The 21,482-nt window shown below is 32.5% G+C and overlaps 1 protein-coding gene across 5 annotated transcripts in view; it reads left to right on the top strand.

Moving 5' to 3' along the window:
• The window catches only part of LOC113555507 (protein TANC2), a 183,851-nt gene extending 169,853 nt beyond the window's left edge, over nt 1-13,998 (top strand). For 2 of the 5 annotated variants that reach the window (XM_026959860.1, XM_026959858.1), the window contains 20 exons: nt 1,972-2,178; nt 4,060-4,160; nt 4,258-4,342; nt 4,425-4,538; nt 4,646-4,738; nt 5,476-5,796; nt 6,745-6,852; nt 6,975-7,250; nt 7,323-7,531; nt 8,070-8,362; nt 8,969-9,410; nt 9,476-9,597; nt 10,162-10,662; nt 11,374-11,689; nt 11,779-11,947; nt 12,665-12,846; nt 12,925-13,094; nt 13,170-13,359; nt 13,425-13,525; nt 13,592-13,760. In XM_026959860.1, the coding sequence (XP_026815661.1) occupies nt 1,972-2,178; nt 4,060-4,160; nt 4,258-4,342; nt 4,425-4,538; nt 4,646-4,738; nt 5,476-5,796; nt 6,745-6,852; nt 6,975-7,250; nt 7,323-7,531; nt 8,070-8,362; nt 8,969-9,410; nt 9,476-9,597; nt 10,162-10,662; nt 11,374-11,689; nt 11,779-11,947; nt 12,665-12,846; nt 12,925-13,094; nt 13,170-13,359; nt 13,425-13,525; nt 13,592-13,760 (4,169 nt within the window). Of the gene's footprint in view, nt 1-1,971; nt 2,179-4,059; nt 4,161-4,257; nt 4,343-4,424; nt 4,539-4,645; nt 4,739-5,475; nt 5,797-6,744; nt 6,853-6,974; nt 7,251-7,322; nt 7,532-8,069; nt 8,363-8,968; nt 9,411-9,475; nt 9,598-10,161; nt 10,663-11,373; nt 11,690-11,778; nt 11,948-12,664; nt 12,847-12,924; nt 13,095-13,169; nt 13,360-13,424; nt 13,526-13,591 lie in introns of all 5 variants that reach the window. The other 3 variants (XM_026959855.2, XM_026959857.2, XM_026959856.2) reach the window with 3 other exon arrangements.
• Nucleotides 13,999-21,482: the final 7,484 nt, after the last annotated feature.

Here is a 21,482-nt window from a genome sequence, read left to right as displayed (position 1 = left end):
TTTTATACAACTTACGTAGAAGTGATTCCAATTACGTTTTACTCTGTAACGCTTAATTAATGACGACAAGACAGATGTGCGTAACTGTAATATTCGTATAATATTATTATGTAGATGATACGCCACAATGGCGTTTGCCCGTCTATACCGATTTTCGCGTACACATCAACTATCGGTCTCTAAATCCCTTGCAACGTATGATCACACAACGTTATTCGTTCCCGTTTCTCTGCCGGTCTACGTATACCTAAATTGCTAAGTCTATATGTTAATACGTATATGCGTGGCTGTAGCTGCAGTGTCTATATAATGTGCGTGTGATGTTTAGTGTGTATGTTTATATCTGCGGATGTTTTTTAAATAATTGCCGAAACGCCTCTGGGCCAGTTCGAAATTTCGGATCTGTTTTTTATTGCTGCGCGTCCCGAAAACGATTTATGACTGTACGCGAGAAGACGACAGACCATATGTGACGACGTCGCCGCTCCCACATCGCGCGCTGTTACTCATACTACGGTCCGGGTATCTATATGTGTATAATAATATGTAGGCAGAGTCGCGTATATATACAATCATTTTTTTTACGCATACACATCTTCGTACATCTCCCTCCCGCCGTTAATGATAAGTGCGCAAGTCGCGGCCGAACAATTTCAGTTTTCGGAGTGTTTATATGTTGAAGCAATCGTTTTTCGTGCGATTGATTTTTTTATATTTTATAAAAAGGGCGAAAGGAATAAAAAAAAAAACCCACTTCCGATAAACGCAGCCGTTGTTCGTCCCGGGGCTGCGGATTATACGTGGTAAAGGCGCGTGGGAAACCGTCTGCGACTGTGGGAACGATTATACGTCGGCGGGAGAGAGGGGGCGGCGTCCTTACGGCTGCAGTAGGTATATGGTGTATGTATGTATATATACTATACATAACCTTATATATTATGCGGCTCTGCCATTGAGTGGTTGTGGTAGTCCGGTTCTCCAAAATGCGAAATGCCCGTCGTACAAAGCCAGGTTTCTACTATACCGTTTATTATGTATGTAACATTGTATTTAACTTTTAGGTACCTAACGCGTGTTACCGACATTTTGTTATCAGCATATTAAATATACCGCCCGGAACACGACACTATGTAGTGGAAATCCGGCTTTTAACGCGCGGAAATTACTGCGGTAACGTTATCGATAATAAAATACCGACCGTTGACTTCGCGGTGCACTGATAATAATATACGGACAGATTTAGGTGAAAAACGTGCAGTGGCGGTCGTGATAATTTATTATTTTATTTTGTGGAGGGGAGGAATTAAATGAGTATCGTCGAACTAGACAGTCGGACGGAACGACGATTTTCGTACGCCCACACGACTCGGCCAAAACCGGTGTTAATAAGTACATAGTATATAGAAACCGGATTCGAGAGTTTGTTCAAAAGTCGTCCGTCCGTCCATCACTTGGCCGGCACCGTAGTCGTGAATGAACTCCTCTACAGTATTTTTGTTATTGTTGTTGTTGTTGCTGTTGTTTTCACTCGGTGTGACTGATTATGGTGTACTCGGACAGTCACGCGTAAGGACTACGACCGTTGCGATAGAAAATATTATTATAATAACGCCGCCGCCGTGTGTATAATCAGGTGGTATTATATTGCACACGCGCGGATCTGCTAGTTGGTTTAATATAGAGGTGCGAAAACTGTTTGTTCGTTCTGACAACGCGCGCTTTCTAAAATAATAATAATAACTTTGGACCATAGTAATAATAAATTATTTTTGTTGCAAAAAAGAAAATCGGTAATAGGTCACCCGGGGGTAGTTTTTGCTGAGAGTTGCCTTACGACGAGCGAAAATCTCATTGACATTGTCGCCGTATAAACGTCTGTTAAACGTTAAATAAGCGTATATTAATATATCGATGTTCATGTACGTGGCAAAATCGTCATATGATAACGGTTTGGTTTTTTTCGTTTTGCAGATTTGGCCGCCATTCGGAAGCTGTTGGAAGAAGGTGATGGAGATGAGACGTGCCCCAGCTGCGGCATGCCATTCGACAAGGGCAAAAAGAGGAAGCTCATCGACTCTTGCGGACACGAACGTTGTTACGCGTGTATGTTCCGCAACGAGGGCTGTCCGCTTTGCGCCTCGGCGGTGGCGGCGGCCTCCGAAGACTGCCCGACGAAAGGTACGGTATACTCGATTTTACCATATTTTTTTTATATATATACTATACGAGTATTATATTATGATTGTTGCCCGTATTTTATGTCGTATTTGTATAGTAATGTAGCTAGACGACATGTTTCTCATAATCACGATGTAGTATAAACGGTCAAACACGACTAATATGTTAAAATGTATTAATTGAAGCTTTTTTTTTTTTATGAAAATGATATCGGTCAGAAAGTTTCCATTGTCGTTAACGAATTACTTATTTATTATTCTTTCACGGATATGTTGTGGAGAGATCTTTTTTGTTTTTTCTGCCTTTAATTTAAATTTCTATTCATCATTAATTAAACGACCACTTTTTAACAGATTTTTACTAATTTATTTTAACGTATATTATCTCTCTTCGTCTGGAAATAGGATTGTGACTTTGATTCTTAAATATCGACTGAATTTAAGAAAGACTGTATTTAATAAAGTTTATCCACTTTAAAAGTTCAAAGAAAAGAAATAAAAAAACAACCACCAATAACCATTCAAAGTATACACCGGATGCTTCAAACGACCTCTTTGGGGAAACCGTTTAAATGAAACCAGGGTTAGGAATTTTATAATTTCGTAAAGTACTTTGTTTTTATTTTTCGTAAGTATAATTCGATATAATAAAAAAAATAGTCATACATTGTACTGTAGGGTACCCCTTCACAACAATAACATCATTCAATCGATTATATCAAATTTAATTTTGCAAATGATAAATAATATGGCAAAGTAACACAGTAATAACTATTAATATTATAATAATGACTACTGCAGTAGTCATTGGCTTTAGTCTTTACCAAACCCTCGTTTATAACACATTCAAAATATAACTTTGCGTTTATCGTATATAAATTTTATCTGCGAATAAAAAATAAATAAATTCCTAATTTTAGAAAATAAAATATTTATGTCATGGTAAATGTTAGTTAGGAGGTATATACGAAGATGATACAAAACATATTATATTATGAAAAAAACGTTTTTGATTGCTTTGACATTATTATGATTATTATTATTAATTATTATTATTAGGTAGTAGTAAAATTAAGAGTTGCGAACGCGTGATTACTTTAATAATACACGTATTAAAACTTTCACAGCGAACAAAGTTTTATTTATATTTTGTTTTAACAGCGTATAAAATACAAAGGTTTCAAAATGTTTTCCTTGACCAATTTCAGGAAAATACTCAGAAAAAATGATTTTAATTAAAAATTAAAAAGTTTCATTTCAAAGAGGTTCTACAAAGGTTATTAGGAGTTTTTAATTATGTATAGTACATAGAAGTTCACGTTGTAATATTATAAATTCGAATTGATATGTATATATATTATAAATTGGTGACGCGATTCTTAACAATTTTTATACGAAAACCTAAAAAACCTAGTTTATATTTTGAATCGGTTTTGTTGACGTCCATATGTGTATTGTCGTGCACAACGCATACAATATAACACGTTTAGTTATATTATATTTTTTTTAATTATTATTTAACGGAGGGCAAAGCACAGTTGTTGAGTTTTTATTTGACACTGTGACGTTTCCCACGATATTCGGCAAAGCTATACCTATTATATGCGACACGGCATCGTCGTCTCTAATTGTCGGAAGTCGAAAACAAAAAATAGACAATGAACCAAAACGAAATAAATATATTTTTAATTGAAGTTGAAAAAAAAATAAGTTTAAATCGCGTAGGTTAATATTTTTTCCCGCGTGTTAGTGACAGTTGATTAACGTGTGTAGTATGTATGCATGTCGGCACGCGTATACCAGTTGTACCGTCTTGACGAAAGTTTTTCGCGCGTGTAGAATACTAATAAACGTGTAATATTTGTTTCCTTTCTCTGTACAGCTTCCAAGAAATCATTGACCGATGAGCCGATTTACGTGCAAAACACACGAGCCAATAGACCAAGGGTCAAGACTAACGGACACTTTTCGCCCTACGTTCAAGTAATTGCCATTCACTCAACCACGCTATTCCAATAACATTATTAAATGTGTGCACTTACAGTTACTCATTAATGTTTGTTGATTTCGTTTGTTTTAGTCGAGACAAGGTTCACAGGAACTCAGTCATTCGCCTAGTAGGCTTCCTAGACCCAACAGGAACTTGGACGAAGTCATGACTCAGAGTAAGTTCTCGAAAGAAAAACAATTATGAATCTAGTTTTGACATCCTTGATTTATTTTTTTCTTCATTTTTATTGTCATTAGGCTGTCCAACGCCTCCACAGAGCAGGAGGAAATTTTTTCTCAGTCCGAAAACCATACGAAATCAATGGTCCATGCGCAGTGGATCTAGGTCGCCTTCCGACAACGCACTCTCCGGTAAGTTTTTTTTTTTTTTTTAAATCGATCTTTATTATAATATATTATAAGCTATATGTATACACGTAATATAACACGGTTTGTATTAAATGCATTATGGAATTTAGTAATGTCAGCATCGACATCAACAGTAACTTCGGATCAACGGCGATGGTCTTCGGTGGTGTTGGGCAAGATTAGATCTCTGTGGTCGTTGAGAGGTTTGTTAGGTCTAAAAATGAAACGTTTTTGTTTGTCGTTGGCCGTGTGTGCACTTAAGCTTATTAGAAAACACTTTATTAACATTATTTCACCGTAGTAGTTGAATCGTTGAATGTGTTCTGCAATTGAGAGTTAACCTAAATGTTTTGCTCTACAGCAAGGTCAAATCAATAAATTTGATTTTTTTAATACTGTATAATATTAACTATATTGCATATACATACTCTGGTCGTCACGTGGATTTTACTGGCAAAACTGCGACTACTTATTCTTTGATAAAACAAACCACGTGAAAGAAATCTTCGAAATTTGGTTTTGATGATTTATTATATTCAAGATTCATTCGGTCCTCGGAGACGTTTTGTTCTATTCAATAGTCGGTCAATTTTTGTTTCGTAAATTTTTAATGAATATTTTTTGGCGTTAGATCAGATGAGTAAAATCAATAAATTATACCAAAAATATATTATAATGTTGGTAAAATTATCGCGTCTCGATAAGTAAGTACAACCCTGCAATAAGGCCAGGGTAGTAATCCACGTGTGTATGAAAAATAAGCCATGCATTTAAAAAGCACCTATTTTTGTCTTGTGTTCACATTTGTTTGTTTTTATATATGTAATTGCATGAACACGGACATTAGCTTTGTGCACCTATTTGTTTTAACTCAATTTGTTTTTATCGTATTTTTTTCAAATACAAATAAATTAATTGTTCCGCGTATTATATACTTTAGACGACGAAGGCGGAAATGTGAAACCGCGTGGATCATTGAACCAGAGGAGTTGCAATTCAGACACTCTGTACACTAGACTGGGACTGCTGTTGTCGAGGGACAACAATTCTAGATCGTTTACGGAGGGCGTGTCTTTGTCGAGCATCAACTCTAAACCGGTGTCGAGTAATGGGAGTCCCGTGTCCACGCTCACGGGATCCTCGGAGACTGAACATAAAGCAATCAAAGAACAATCGTCTGACAGTATTGGATCTCTCATGTCCATGTCCGGACAGAGCAACGGTTCGTGTAGCCCTCTGACCCGAAGACATTCTGTCACTAGTGAGTGGAATTTTAATATGAAATAATAAATAACGCTTATTGTTTAAAATGTAAATACTAAATATACTAATATTCATTTTTAAAGAGTTCAGGTTGTAATGCAATATTAATGCAAAATAATATCTAAAAAAAAAGTAGGCAAGTGGGGGGTACCGCTCCATTAGGTATCGATTGAAACTCGTTATTGATGTGTAAATTACTATAGTGGATTTTATTACATTTTAATTCAATTATAACCTATACAATAAAAAAACCATCCTGAGCGAAAACTGTTTAAATTTGGGTGACTATGGTTACAAAACAATTATTTTAATAATAACATTGGATTTGGGAAAAATTTTCATTTTTCCTTAATCTTTGCTTGTTTTCCCCGATTATAAAAAAATACTGTGCATTTTTAATTTCGACCCCAGTACAAACTAGATTAAATTTTGTATCCAATACCATTCACAATATGAAAATCGAAGCATTTTATCGATTACTTTTTGTGTACACACAAAAAAAATATTATTGTAAAATCAATACATTCATTGCTCCGCTCAAAATCTAAAAAAAAAAATGTATTCATATATTTAAACAAAAAAAATCTGGCTTAAGTATTTTTCGTAAGACGTTGGTGATCAAAGAACTCAAAATTATTTATAGGAAAAAAATAAAAACGAAACGCATTTGCAGTATGTTATGTATATCTATTGTTTCTCAAAACAAAGCGATTGCTCTTAAATCCGAACCAATTTTTTTACTTATATAATTACCAATTACGTAAACATAATGCATCGGATGACGTTTTCTCGTATTGGTACTCCATAATGTATTCAACGTCCGACGCGATTTTGAATTCAACTAAAACTATACATACGTATATAGTTTACCATACTCATCTCGCTTCGCTTTTTAACAGCGATTTTATATTGTTCGTGTGCGTTATTGTTTGTGTTTGTCCTGTAGCGTTGCAAGCGGGTTCTGTAGACGATTTGCGTTCGTTTAGAACGAGGCGGCAGCCGACCAGGAGGTCCGCTAGGTCCGGTACAATTAAGGGACCCATCGATCCCAAAGGTACGGTACAATATGATGGTTTTTTTATTCGCTTATAAATTAACAATTGAATTTTTCGCGTATGAAATAGCTGTTGACGAAATTATTAAATTATCATTTCCCACTCGTGTTTTTCCCCGCAGTGCGATTTGCCCAGTACAGAACGTCCCCGCACCAACAACAACAACAGCAACAGCAACAACAACTGCTCGTGTTGAAACCGTTGTTCTTCGAGGTACCCCAACAAGAGTCCGACCCATTGTTCCTTGGCCGCGAATGGCTAGTACAAGACATTAGCAAAGCGATGTTGCACGACCAGTCATCCGGCGTCGTGGTGACCGGGCTGCCGGGCACGGGAAAGACGGCGTTCGTCCTGCAGCTCGTTGAGCACAGCTGTTTCGGTCGTCTGAAATCGAATGGTAAGTGCGATTTTATCGATTGTTGTGGTCACGCATCATTTTTTTAAACTTATTTTATCTCGTTTCTTCCAGTATCCGATATAAACGCGTCGCAGACCTCTATCGTGTCCGAAGAACTCAAGTCTCTAGCCTCACGCGTGGTCGCCTACCACTTTTGTCAAGCCGACAACAACAGCACGTGCCTCATACCCGAATTTGTACACTCGCTTGCGGCCCAGCTATGCCAAGCGCCACAGCTAAACATGTATCGACAGCACGTGCTGACGGAACTCAATCTTCAGGTGAGACAGAAAAAAAGGAAAAGTTGTATGATGTTTCTAAAGATTTAAAATGACAAACGTGTTTATGATATATCTAATAGAGTACCTATACAAATGTTTTGTCTGTTATCATGTATATGGTTTTACACGTTAATAAAAAACAACAGCATTTTACGTCAACATACAATTTTTTGTTTAAATTAATTTTAATTATATCACCTACTCGTATTTTGTTACGGTGCCTGTGTAGTGATAACACAATCTTACATTTTAAAAAAGAAAATTATTTAGAATAATTAAAATTAAATTGAAAAAAAAAAAAGGAATTAAATATTACAAGCCGTTTATGTTGATATGAGTTTTCTGGTGTATCGATTATGTCTCACTTTAAGACATTATAATGACATAAACAATACAATTAATGTTACCTATATTTATTTATTTATTTTATATACTATTTAGATAATATTATATTGTGTTATAATAAGTATTAACCCTATGTTTAAATTTAACAAGGAACTTAGAAAAATATATATTTCTACGTTTTTGTTTGCTGCAGGATTCACTGTCGATACGCGAGTGTATCGTGGACCCCGACGCCGCGTTCACGAGAGGCGTCCTGGAACCGTTGAACGCACTCACTCAACTGGCCAATACAATCGGCACTGGTGGTCTAGTTATCGTCATCGATGGCTTGTGTGAAGCCGAATACCACCGACCTGATCATGGAGACACAATCGCTTCATTTTTAGTGAAGCATATGACAAAGTTTCCAGCTTGGCTCAAAGTTGTTGCCACATTAAGGACTAACTTGGAAGACGCTTTACCGTCGTTGCCATTGACAAAAATTTGGTAAGTCACCGCCCAACGTAATGTTTGTAATAATAATACGTTATGTATGTATTATTGTATATTTTATACTATAATTTTAAACCGATATAGAGACATTTTATATTATTAATAATTTTTATATACATTTTTGTGTACTTTCGATTATTTTTCGATTTTAAAGACACATACCTAATATTCAAAGTTTTACTAGTGTTTTAATAAACATTTTCAGCATTTTAAAATTAATCTAATGAGTAAGTATTACAAGCTTTTCGGATTATATGCAAATGCTTCGTAGCAAGGCTGTAGAAGAAAAAAAAATTAAGGTCCAACATTTTTTTTTAATATAAATACTGAAAATATATAGTTAATAAACTATATTTGTCACTAAAATGTTTCTACTTTTAAAAATGTCGAGGGAGGGTCCGGCCTCTTGGACCTTCTCTCCAGTTACAGCCTGTCTTGCTTCGTAGCTTAAATCGTATTGTAGTATATTTTTTAATTATTTTTTTAATGTATATTTCTTCGACGCATTTTAATCCGATATCTACGAATAAATTAATATTATATGTGTAGATAAACTTAAAACTGATACTATTCCGTGATTGATTGTATTCTATGTTATAGTGTGGACGTAAATTCGACGAACAAAGAAAATGTGATAAAAGACATGATGGACTACATCGGTTTTCGAGTTACCAACAGCGCAAGTATTCAGAACAATTTGATAGCCGGCACAACGGGACAGTTGAAGTTCTGCCAACATTTGCAAACCGCCAGCAACGGGTCGTTTCTTTTCGCCAAACTCACTTTGGACCTGATCGAGAGGGGCCACCTGGTAGCCAAATCCCAAAGTTTCAAGGTGTTGCCTGTCACGTTGGCTCAGATATATCAGCTCCATTTCAACCTGAGGTTTCCGACGACTAGCTCGTTTGAAAAAGTCGCTGACATTTTGAGTGTATGTCTCGCTGCGCTGTACCCGTTAACGATTTTGGAAATTTACTATTCCGTTAACTCACTAAACGTCGACGAATTCATTTCGTGGGAAGCCTTTTTGCAGAGGTTCAAGGTACATTAAAAATAAACTTTTAGAGGGGAACAACAATCTTCAAATACTTTATTTTATTTTCACAGTTGATCTCGGGACTGCTCATAAAACGGTTGGACAATACTTATATGTTCTTCCACCCATCGTTCAGGGAATGGCTGATGAGACGCGAGGACAGCGAGTCGAAAAAATTCGTGTGTGATTTAAGGTCAGTAGTCGACCCTTTTAGTCATATCTATAGCGTATAATTTTAGAGCTATAGGTATAAATTTAAAAAAATGTATTCAATTTGGTATTTTTTTTTAGTTATACGTATTTTTTTAATATACATTTATTATTAAAGTAATAATTTATTACAAACACATATATTTTCAGAAAATAATTTTTTTTAATAATAGTATAATACTATACATTATTATTTACAATTTATAAAAAAAGTACAAATTAAGAAATTTATTTTCTGAAAATACATGTTTTTGTAATAAATTATGTAATTTTATAGTGTGTAATACTAAAATAAAATAATAAATAATTTATTACTTTAATAATGAATGTATTATGTATGTACCATATGGTAGCTAAGACAAAAAAATACGTATAACTAAAAAAAAAAATCAAATTTTATTAATTTTTTTTTAAGTATATCATTTTAATAGTGTTTTTATTTCTTTCCCGTACATTAATGTATAAATTCGTTTCACACAACTGATAATTATCAATATTTACTTTAATAAATTTTAATTCTATTTTTATTTTCGTGTGAAAAATGTAGAAATGGGCATTTGGGAATCGCCTTACGTTTTTCGAGACTCCAGGCGCCGCTGGATAGCGAAAAGACCCTGGAACTGGGCCATCACATCCTGAAAGCTCACCTGTACAAGAACGTTTCACTGCAACCTTTGGACGGCGCGTCGTCCAGAGACCTTCAGGCCAATTGGTTGGCGTCTGTATCGAGCAGTGTATCGTCCGCCCTGTGTTCGATGCGCAATACGTACGCTCCAAATGTCAAAGTGTCACGGCTTCTGTTGCTCGCCGGCGCGTCACCCGACGTCCGGACAGACATGCTGGGACGGGCGCCCGCCATTTGCGTTTATGCTCACGAGGGCGTCTATGACATGGTGGCGGTGCTGTTGGAGTTTGGCGCTTCAGTGAACGTGTCCAACAGTCAAGGCAGAACTCCGCTGTGGATGGCCGCGAGTAGGGGCCACATCGATGTGGTTAAGCTGCTGATCGAAGCAGGAGCGTCGCCCGGACTCACGGATTCGGCTGGCAGGTGAGTCGTTAAAATATATTTATCTGAAATCAAAATAGTCGATGACGTGAAATCGATATAGAAGTCGGAAAACATGATAATTTAATATTTATATATAATATTGATTTATTATTTAAGGCTTTATTACAAAAATGAAATTGTGATTGAGAGCTTATAATATTTTACATCGATTAGATCATTTTTTTTGTTTTTTATTTAAAACAAAATGTAGGTAAGACACGTATGCCTAGATAATTATACTCTAAAATTCAAATTTTCAACAAAAAAAAATATTAAAATAGTTATTTTTAAATAAATTAAATAATAATAATAAAAAAAACATCTATAATAAATAAATATTGAAATATCACGTGATTTGTCAATATCCCGTCTGATAAAAATATGATATTATGCTTAAATCAGAAATATATTAGTTGCTTAGAATCACAGATTATTTTATGTTATGTGCAAGAAAACGGATTTTCTGTGATATCGAAATAATCGAATTTATTTCCTTCTGCAAACGGAAGTTAAATTAAAAAAACACCACAACTTATCAAATTCACATCTCTGTCAATTCATTTTTCGAACATAGACAAAAAAAACAATTAAAAACCGATAAAAAAAAAATAGTGTTTTCATACTACTGAATCTACCCGGCCCTGAGCTTTTGGAATGAAACTGAAGTGTTTCGCTTTCACTGACCAAGGTTTTTCCTTATTCTCATTGCAGGTGTCCGTTGGTGGAAGCCGCCAAAAACGGCCGTTTCAACGTGGTGGCGTTCCTTTCGGGCTGCGAATGGACCGTGACCGATCCTAGAACGGAGGTCGATCACGCGGACGCCTCGCAGCAGGCCCTGGTCCAGGCGGCAGGATGTGGAGTGGACGACGTCGTCGAATACCTACTGGACGTGGCCGAAGTGACGGTGGACGGACACGACAGCCTGTCTGGAGAGACGGCTCTGACGTTAGCGTCGTCCAACGGTCACAAATCCACCGTAGTGCTGTTGATCGATCGAGGCGCTCAGGCGTCGTCATCCAACGTGAAGGTAATTATCGCGGTCTACCGTCGCCATCGGCAGACACCGCCACCGTTTACTTACAACCGTTTTTATATGCATATTTTTGTGTTCGCAGTAGTATGAATGCCTTGGCGCTGGCTGCTCGTGACGGCCAATGGACAGTGGTTGAGACATTATTGCACAGTGGCACGCACGTCGACATCGTTGACTCCGAACAGAGGACGCCGCTAATGATGGCCGCGTCCGAAGACCATTCCGGTATCGTTGAACTTCTTCTCGACAGTGGTAAGGACTCGTCTAGTGACCATTTTCACGGACATTTCACCGAATTAACTCAATAGATTTGTAAACGATGGGGGTGGGGGACGCAGAAAAAGTCTACATTTCGATGTGTAATGCAATCAGTATTTTGATCACACAAATAACAACATCTCTTTTTTTACGTTGAATAATTTAAAATGAATATTATCAAAATTTCCGCGCGCGTTAAAATGAACATGTTAGAGAGTAGTATTTTGTTTTTAAACCACAATTTTTTGAATATTATGATTCGAATGATTAGCATAATTAATTCTTAATACCGACTTTTCAAAGCTATAAACGAACGAAATCGAGTAAACAATAATTCTATGTTCGGACTATGCATTATAAAAATAATGCTGACAAAATAAACAAAAAGTATTGTACATTTATTTAAAGCTAGTGTAATGTGTAATATTTACTTCTAAATTTCTACATACGGTGAATGTACCATTCATTCAAATGTTATGGTTTAAAATATGACTAATTATTTTGTTTTGTATGGTTTTATAGTTTTAAATTACAATAGAAGTTTTTTTCTCTAAATTGATTACATTTAGTGTTTTATATTATATACTTATAAATCTAGTTAATTTAATTATAACGTTTACTTTTACTTTGTTATATAAATAGTAAAACAGATTACAACTGTAAATGTTGTATCAGTTGTAGTGTATTATAAATTAAGTTAATTGTATGTAGGTGCTAATTTGGGTGCCGAAGATCGCCAAGGACAGACTTCGTTGAGTTGGGCTTGTCTCAAAGGAAGAGTAGCGATTGCCCAATATCTTCTAGATCGTGGAGCACCCATCGATCATGCAGATAAATCAGGAAAAACTGCTCTTGATTTGGCAACTTTAAACGGAAATCCGGCCTTAGTACAGGTAAGAAAAATAATTTAAGTAATAATCAGATATGCGAGTAACATAAAAATATTAAATTATGTTTTTTTTTCTTACTAGCTCTTATTAGAGAGAGGAGCATTGATTGAACATGTCGACCTTTATGGAATGCGTCCTTTAGATAGAGCAATCAGCTGTAGAAATGTACCAGTTGTGCAAAACTTTTTAAGAAGAGGTGCAAAGCTTGGCCCTACAACGTGGAACATGGCATCAGGAAAACCAGATATAATGTAAGCATATTTTTTTATATTTCCACATGAGCCAACTTACAAATGCATTTATTGACCGCACAAATTATTGTATAGGTTGGTTTTGCTCAACAAGCTTTTGGAAGATGGAAATACATTGTACAGAAAAGGAAGATTAAAGGAGGCCGCTTACAGATATACGTACGCTCTGAACAAATTCCCACCAGAACACGAACTGGACTCTACTTTCAGACAACTTCAGATTAATTTCTATTTGAACACTTCGCGTTGTAAAAGAAAGTTGAATGTAAGCATATCACTTTTGTAACACTTATGCATTATCAAAACCTTAAGACTAAATTGTTATTGTAGGAAGTTCATGAGTCTGTCGAGTTTGCAGAAAAAGTACTGAAGCTGAAACCAACATCATTTGAAGCATATTATGCCAGGGCAAAAGCTCTGAAAGACTTGAGGTATGTGATTACAAAAGAATAATAAAGTTAAAAATTAAAAATTATTATGATTTTTTTTTTTTATAGGAGATATGATGATGCTTTAACGGACATCCAAGAAGCTGTAAGACTGGTACCGTCTGGAAATTCCGACATAAGACATGTTCTATTCAGACTCAAGGATGACATACAAACCAAATCGGCTTTGGACCATACTGCGCTCAATCAAGAAATTGCCGGACCTTCCTACCTCTGAATCAACGAGACAATGTTCCTAATGACAACGTAGATAATTTTTTCCTAATGATTTGTTTTTTTCGACAACTATGGTTTTCCATAATTATTTTTAAAAGCGTTTTTTAGAAACTATTGAAATATACGTACTTAATGATAGGTTAACTAGTTAATCAAAAAAAATTAAATTAAATTAAATTATATTAAATAAAAATATTCAACAAAACAATGATAGTGTGTACAACAATAATTTGACGTATATGACAACAGTTATTATTATAATATTGTTTTTAAATCTAAAAATGATTTAGTGCATTTCACAATCGTTTTTTTATTTTTATTAATACACAATTTATTGACATTGTTCCTGTTTTTTTGTTAATTTACTAATTTATGTAATGTGATGTTTATTTCAATGTGAAATATCGTGATTATAGAAAGACGAAAGAGTTTTGACTAATCAATGAAATTTACGTGCAATCATGTTACTAATTTTAATTATTTAGCTTGTTTTTTTTTTTTTTTGGTTTTTTAAAAATACTTTTATTTATATTTTATACCATTATAAAAGTACCTATTTAGTTTAGCTAGATGTTATGTTTTGTCACAGTTTTTTTTCTTAATAGAATTTGATTTGTTTTAAATTAATTTAATAATTTATATATATATTTATATATTTTTTAATATGATAATAAATGAAAATAATAAAATTGTTAGTTAAAACTTAAAAGCTATAAAAATTTTGTTTTTCAATATTTTAACATTTGTTATTATTTGTTTATGTACTTATAATAAAATGCTAAACAATTGGTATTTTACATGTAATTAATAACCATTATGATCTCTAAATTGTATAACATATGCTTAAGTATAATATTGTACTACATTTAAAATGTATAGGTAAAACATAAATTAATTTGGATCTTAAGTGGGTGTGAGTGTCTATAACTTCTAACACATACAAAAGCCTATAGTTAAACCGATTAAAGTTCTTTTTTCTTTATAAACAAAAGTGTGTAAATAATGTTAGGTAACAACAATTACGGTTGTATATTAAATGAGTAATGCACTTCATTATTCATACGCTTAAAAAATTATAACCATTGAAAATGAAATTAATTAACACTTTAAATTGTTTTATTTATTTAAATACTTACAATTTTGTTTAGTTGTGGAGGGATTATCACTTATTAAATTATTTTCAAAACACTATTGCTTGTTCATATTGAAAAAAGAGTATGACGAGTATTAAGTTTGAAAAAACGATTTTGTTCTAATGAGTGTACATTAGGCAGCTGATATAACAAAATATGTGCTGACGTCATTTAACTACTATATGAATAACAGTTTATATGTAATGTTTTCAAAATTCGAAATGACTTTTTTTGCACGAGTTGTTTTAACGAATTCTTTGGTGGTGTTAAAATAAGTTTTGTGTAATCGTCATCTGAATCTATAATTAATTTTATGTCATGCTATACGACCGAGTGCTAAAAATATTTTCCTGCAAGGTATTTCGATAACTACCCAATAAAAGAATAGACAGCTAAAAATGTCAATAACATTAAAAGAATTTCAATTACATATTAAATATTTGTTTGGGTTTTTTTTTTTTTTATGTTATTTTACTTTTCCCCTCACCGTTTAAAAGTATTTTTTCCATTTCAAGGGAATTGTTTCTTTTTACATATAAATGCATAATGAAATGTAATTTTCCAGTCAACCAAAAAACAGTAGTAAATCAGAAATATCCAATTATAATAGACTCTTGTCGACGTAATACGTTTGAGGTTCTTTACACATTCTTAATTCAATGCATAAAAAAAAACCCGAGCATTAGTTTAAAACACTGATGATGATAATAATAATAATAATAATAATAATAATATTATATAATAAAATATATTTTTTATTTTGACCATTTTAACGATTTTTTTCCAGTTTTTGTTTGACATACGTTCGCGTATAAGTATTTGATGATTTATCGGTATTTAATTATTTTACGCAGCTAGAAACATTATCGGACGTATTCTATAGTTATTAAAGTCATATTGTATGTTGCATCTATTCATATACAATTGTGCTGTGATGTATTCTGTGATCTATGTCACTGTGCAAAGGGTTTTTATTTTATTATTTGAGGAGAATATGATGCATTCGGTGCAATGCGTCTCTGAAGATATATATTTTTGCGTAACGCTGCAAGTGAGTAATTAAACGCTACAAATTAAATCCAAATTTTAGTTTCGACAAAAAAAAAAAAAACGTGGGTTTATCGTGCTACGTTAATTTCGCAAGTGCGAAATAAAAACGTTCGGAAATTTTTTCATTCTCCAACACTGTAACAATGTTTTTCCATCCCTCGTTCGTTCACATTTCGTTCGTTTACCGGGCCAATATAATTAATGTGTTTCGATTTTTTTTTTTTTGCGATGGCCTGTTTTTTTTTTACGAACTCCGATCGATCGGTCTACGTTTTGTATATTCAGTCATTCGTTATAAGCGTTTCTAAAATAAAAAAATAAAAAATAAAAAATACGCATATTCACATACAGTGCAGTAATAAACAATACGAGGAAATTTAAAAAAAAAAAAAAATTTAAAAAACCAGAATTCTAAATAAACTGCAAGCAATATGTTCATGTAATATTATTATGTTTCTAAACCATTGCATGTGTTAACTCAGTCAACTAATTAATCAAAAAAGTCAACCCAGTGTGTGTTGATATATCTAAAATCTACATTACTTTTTGAAATTCCTGTGTTTCTAATACCTTTTTATTGCAATTCATATAGGTAAATAAATTCAAACATGGCCTATGGATTATCAGAAAAATCGATGCTATGGCATAATAATATAAACGTCAGGGAAATGAAAGTATTTTTTTCTTTTATAAATTGGCCAGAAACTCTTGTGATATTTATTACAATAGTTTAAAAATTTACTAACATTATAAAAATATAATATTCGTATATATGCAATATGTGCCTATAATATAATCTATGTAAATAAAAATGAAAAGCTGTCCATCGGGAATTGCATCACTTGAAAATGACTGAGCCGATTAGTTTTTTTTAAATATTTGAAAATATAGCCTGAATAAGGATTTTATAAAAAGGAAAATTTAAATAAGTTGCCCGGAAAATTGGATTATTTAGGAAAAACTTAAGATGTATTTGCTGTTATAGAGTTCTGACATTTTCCACTGGCATATTTACTTCTGATTGAAATGATATGTTTTATAACGGAATACTCGTAATTACATTTTTTTTATGAATACTAACAGCAATTAATCTATATTTTCAAGATTTTTCTAGCAATCGTTATTTCATACGAAATTTGTCTTTCAAAATAATACTTTGGGGTGTTCTGACTCGCCCCCTTTCCAAACTGTATATACAATTCATTATACGCACATATATTCTAAGCTGAACGTTTTACAAATACAACATTTACCATAATATTATAATACAAACGCACGTATATATTTGCATTTTCTATTTTATTTTTGTACTGCCTATTTAATATAATATTATTTCGTATTATACTGGCTATTAACGATCAACACATCAATATACTAGTTGTTCCGTAGTGAACGATTACTATAATCTCTATATAATTATATCGATATCGTATACCGGACACGGACACCTCCCACTCGTCCACGCGATTCCGACGACGTACGAAAACACCTCGTACGTGAATTTATTTTTATTAACCCTTTTGCGTATGAATGTCGAATGATCACAACGTTCGCACCGAATCACACCGAAAACCATCATAATACGTAGGTACCTATTATCACTGGGTAGGTATTGTATATTATATACGACGTATATATTTGTTCGAAACAATAAAATTCAGTTTGCAGTTGACCTATTGAGTGGTGTACCTAAGTAATAAAAGAATGTCCTGTGGTAACCGTCGTTGGTTGTCATCAGTGTACGATTATACACATAATATGTTATTATATTATAAGTGTAGTAATAACGTTTACGGTATAATTTGTGTATGGCAAGAATACATCTCGCGAGTCAACGTGATGTGCCGCGACGAAGAAGGCGTTAGAGTTTCAAACAATAACACACGCGATGATCGGACAGTAATATGTACACGAGTGCCTTATTTTTTATGAATATTAAACACAGCCTCATGATTTATCAAGCATGCTTGTTCTAATTTTTTCATTTATCATGACCAATGAAGCTATTAAAATTCAGAAATATTATATTTCTAAACTCTTTAAGAATTTATAAACTACTTAAGGAGTGTCCTGTGATGAAAAAACTATTTTCTGCTTTTTAAAAGAGAAACCCTTTTTCGATTTTTACTTAAAATTATTTAGAGGATAATTTTTTTAGAAAATGTTGATACATATAATTCAAAATTTGAACAATTAGTTTCTAGGTAAGTTATTAAAAAATGGCCAAAAATGATTTCACATATACTTCCGAATGACAAAAGAAGAATTTGATTATTTATACTATATTATTACCATTTAAGAAATAATTAATTTTTTTATTAAAGTATACACTTTCAGGGCAGGATTTAGTGGGGGGGGGGGCGTTATCGTTTTACTTTGTTAATATCCAATAAATTGTTCAAAGGACGTCAGTGTATTGTTTGTTTTCTTTCTCTGGCCCATGCGCAACATAGACAAAATGCATTTATGCAGATGCAGAACTTTTTTTTTTTGTTTTTGAGTATACCTAATCTTAGAGTAAAATCACTCACTACAAAAACGATAGAAAATAATATTTTTGAGGGGATGACATATCGTAAACAATTTGAACATTATTGAAAATGTATAAAATAATGTAAATTATCTTTTTAAAAAATAAAATATTATCACTTATCAGGCTGATTAAGAATATTTAATTACCTACGTTACCGTTTTTTCACACATAATTCAATAATATTCATAAATAACTACTATGGGTATACCGCATAAATTTATAGTGATCTTTTACAAGTTTTAAAAAGTCATGTAAAAATTAAAATCAGCTTATCATCTTAATAAATAAAGTGGGATTAATATTTCAATCATTATTATTATACTTACAAAATATTTTGTTCTTATTAGAAACATAGAAATCCAATACTTTCGGACACGTTATACAAAGGTATAAACTATAAAGTAAAAAGTGATTACAAACTATACATACATGTATACATGTACTATGTACATATAATGTACTATTTATATTATATACATACTATATTCTGACTTAGTCTTCTGATCTTTAAAATGGTTAATTCATTTGGGCCCAATTAAATAGGTTTAATTGACAAAATTGAAAAAGTCCAAAGACGTAAATTTGAATTCAAACTAAATTTGTCAAGTCAGTCAATCTCTGTCGTTGAAAAAAAAACTGTAATTCATTATATTTATTATTACTGCGATTCTGTGAGATTAAAACAATGTTCTGTTTGTATATTAATTACTAAACGGTAATATACAGTGTAGTGTGGCGGGTCTTGAATAATCATTAAACAAGATAAATTTTCGCATTCCATCCGTGAACACTTGTACTAATAATACTTTCAAAATTCAAAATGTAAACAAAATGTTGTTTTAAGACTTAAATAGCTTAATACAAAATAATAAACCGTATTTTAAATTATTTTAATAGTCATTTGAATAATAATTATGATTACTTTTTTGATAATATTAATTTGTTAAACCACTAAATTATACATAATTTGTTTACCAGGTTGTATAACATAATTAAAAATTTAATTAGTGCTCTGTTCTACCCATTAGGCGTTATGGATTAAATAAATACGTAAATAATTAACGTTGGCGTTTGCCACGGACGTACGTTTCGTGTTGGTTGACATTGGTAATACGGGTGTTAAATGGTTATAAACTATGATATGATAATTCTGTAAGTGCAATTATAAAACTGGATAAAACTACACGGTAACGTCGTTTATCATGTTACAGTAGAAACATAATAAATGTTAGCATACCAAAAGATCACCGCGGACACTAAACAATCAAAGCGAAGGATTTTTGTGCAAGTATAAACCCACCTTATGATTTAAGATCGATAGAATTTTATTTTATAGTTTAGTACGCAATATACAATTAACTACGGTATTTAGTATTCACTTATAAACAACATTGTGGTATACCACTTCCTAGTTGTCAGATTCAGCTAATCGTAGTGCCAATTTGTTTTTCCAGATAATTATAAGTAAATTAATTAAGTTCATTGGTGTATCATTGACAGATACCATGTCGTATAATAATAATATTATTATTTGACCAGTATTTTTATAGGTATCCGTTATCCGATAACCATGTTTAGGGCCGTTCTTACCGTGTGAGAGTTAATTTTTTTAACCTGATGGTCACCCTAACCTATAGGTTGGGTCAACTAGAGTATAAACTTACCACTTAAACTAATATCTTTCTCACAAACTTTTTAAACATTCATGTTTGGGCAATCTCTAGATTAACACCGAAATTTTAGTACCGATGTTAGTAACTATGTTTGTTATTACTTTTTTCGTTCTTATCATTTATTTATTTATTCATTTCGAGTATTTATTAGATATCCGAGGATACTCAAATACTGTAAAATACTGTTTTTAATTTTAATATTGACAATATAGTTCAAATTTATTTTCATTTAATTAAATAAAAAGGAAAAATATTTATTTTAATTTAAATTCTAAAATATATATTATTTAAATTATGAATACAAGAACAAGAGGACCTAAGTATGACGAAAGTCATCTGGTGAGCCATCATTTGGTCCGGTACCTATATAATAACTGATGACCATTAATCCGCGACATTTGATCCGGTTCAAAATAATCGGTACCAAAAATATCCTGCTAAAAAAACGTGCGGTTACATATTATAGAATATTATAGAATGTAATAAGCGGATAGTCCACCTTACATAAAGACTATCTACTTTATATACAGAAAACGGTCGAAAAAGCCACGAATAAACGAATCTAATCAGCTCTCAACGGTTTATCAGATATAAATTATTCTTATGACGAAGATAGTGTAATATCCATTTTTTCGATTTTAGTACAGGTGTACCTAGCTGTAAGCGAACGTGTATATTGTATATGTAACGTTAATGCTACATAATTATGTATATAATAATGCCACATTTATTCATAAAAAGTCAAAAAGGCATAAATATGCTTATAAATAAAGGTTTTTTTAATATATTATTCATGATGAGTATACGAAACAAAAGAAGCATGGCGTTGTATCGAGTTTAAATAGTTATCATGTAAAAGTTGATGTCACACAACAACAAAATATGAAACGGGTATGTGCTTAAATCAATATAACAAATTAATTGAAGCAGGAACAGGGTCTCCAAGAAGCAAAACTCGAAATTAATATTCTGGGTGAAAATAACCCCACAAAAAAGGAAATACAAAAACATAGACCAACGTCTAAAAAATACAGCAGAAAACTATGAAACTAAAAATATCAATACATATTTGAAGGGTATCGTTTATAATATTAATATCTAAATATTTGTATTCTATATTACTTTTATAATTCCACTACATTATTTTATATTATTACTCCTTAAACAATAATTCATAATTTATTTATTAACTGATTATTATTTTTTCTTACCTGACGTTTTTATAAATTATGAAAATAAAATAATTCTGATTTCTAAATATTTATATTTTATATTTATTTGTTATCCGACGTTTTTTAGCGGGATATTTTTGGTACAGGTCCTTTTTGAAGCGG

The sequence above is a fragment of the Rhopalosiphum maidis genome, chromosome 1 (genome assembly GCF_003676215.2).
Source record: "Rhopalosiphum maidis isolate BTI-1 chromosome 1, ASM367621v3, whole genome shotgun sequence".
In the NCBI taxonomy this organism is placed as follows: domain Eukaryota; kingdom Metazoa; phylum Arthropoda; class Insecta; order Hemiptera; family Aphididae; genus Rhopalosiphum; species Rhopalosiphum maidis.
This window is presented reverse-complemented; position numbering and strand designations above follow the sequence as displayed.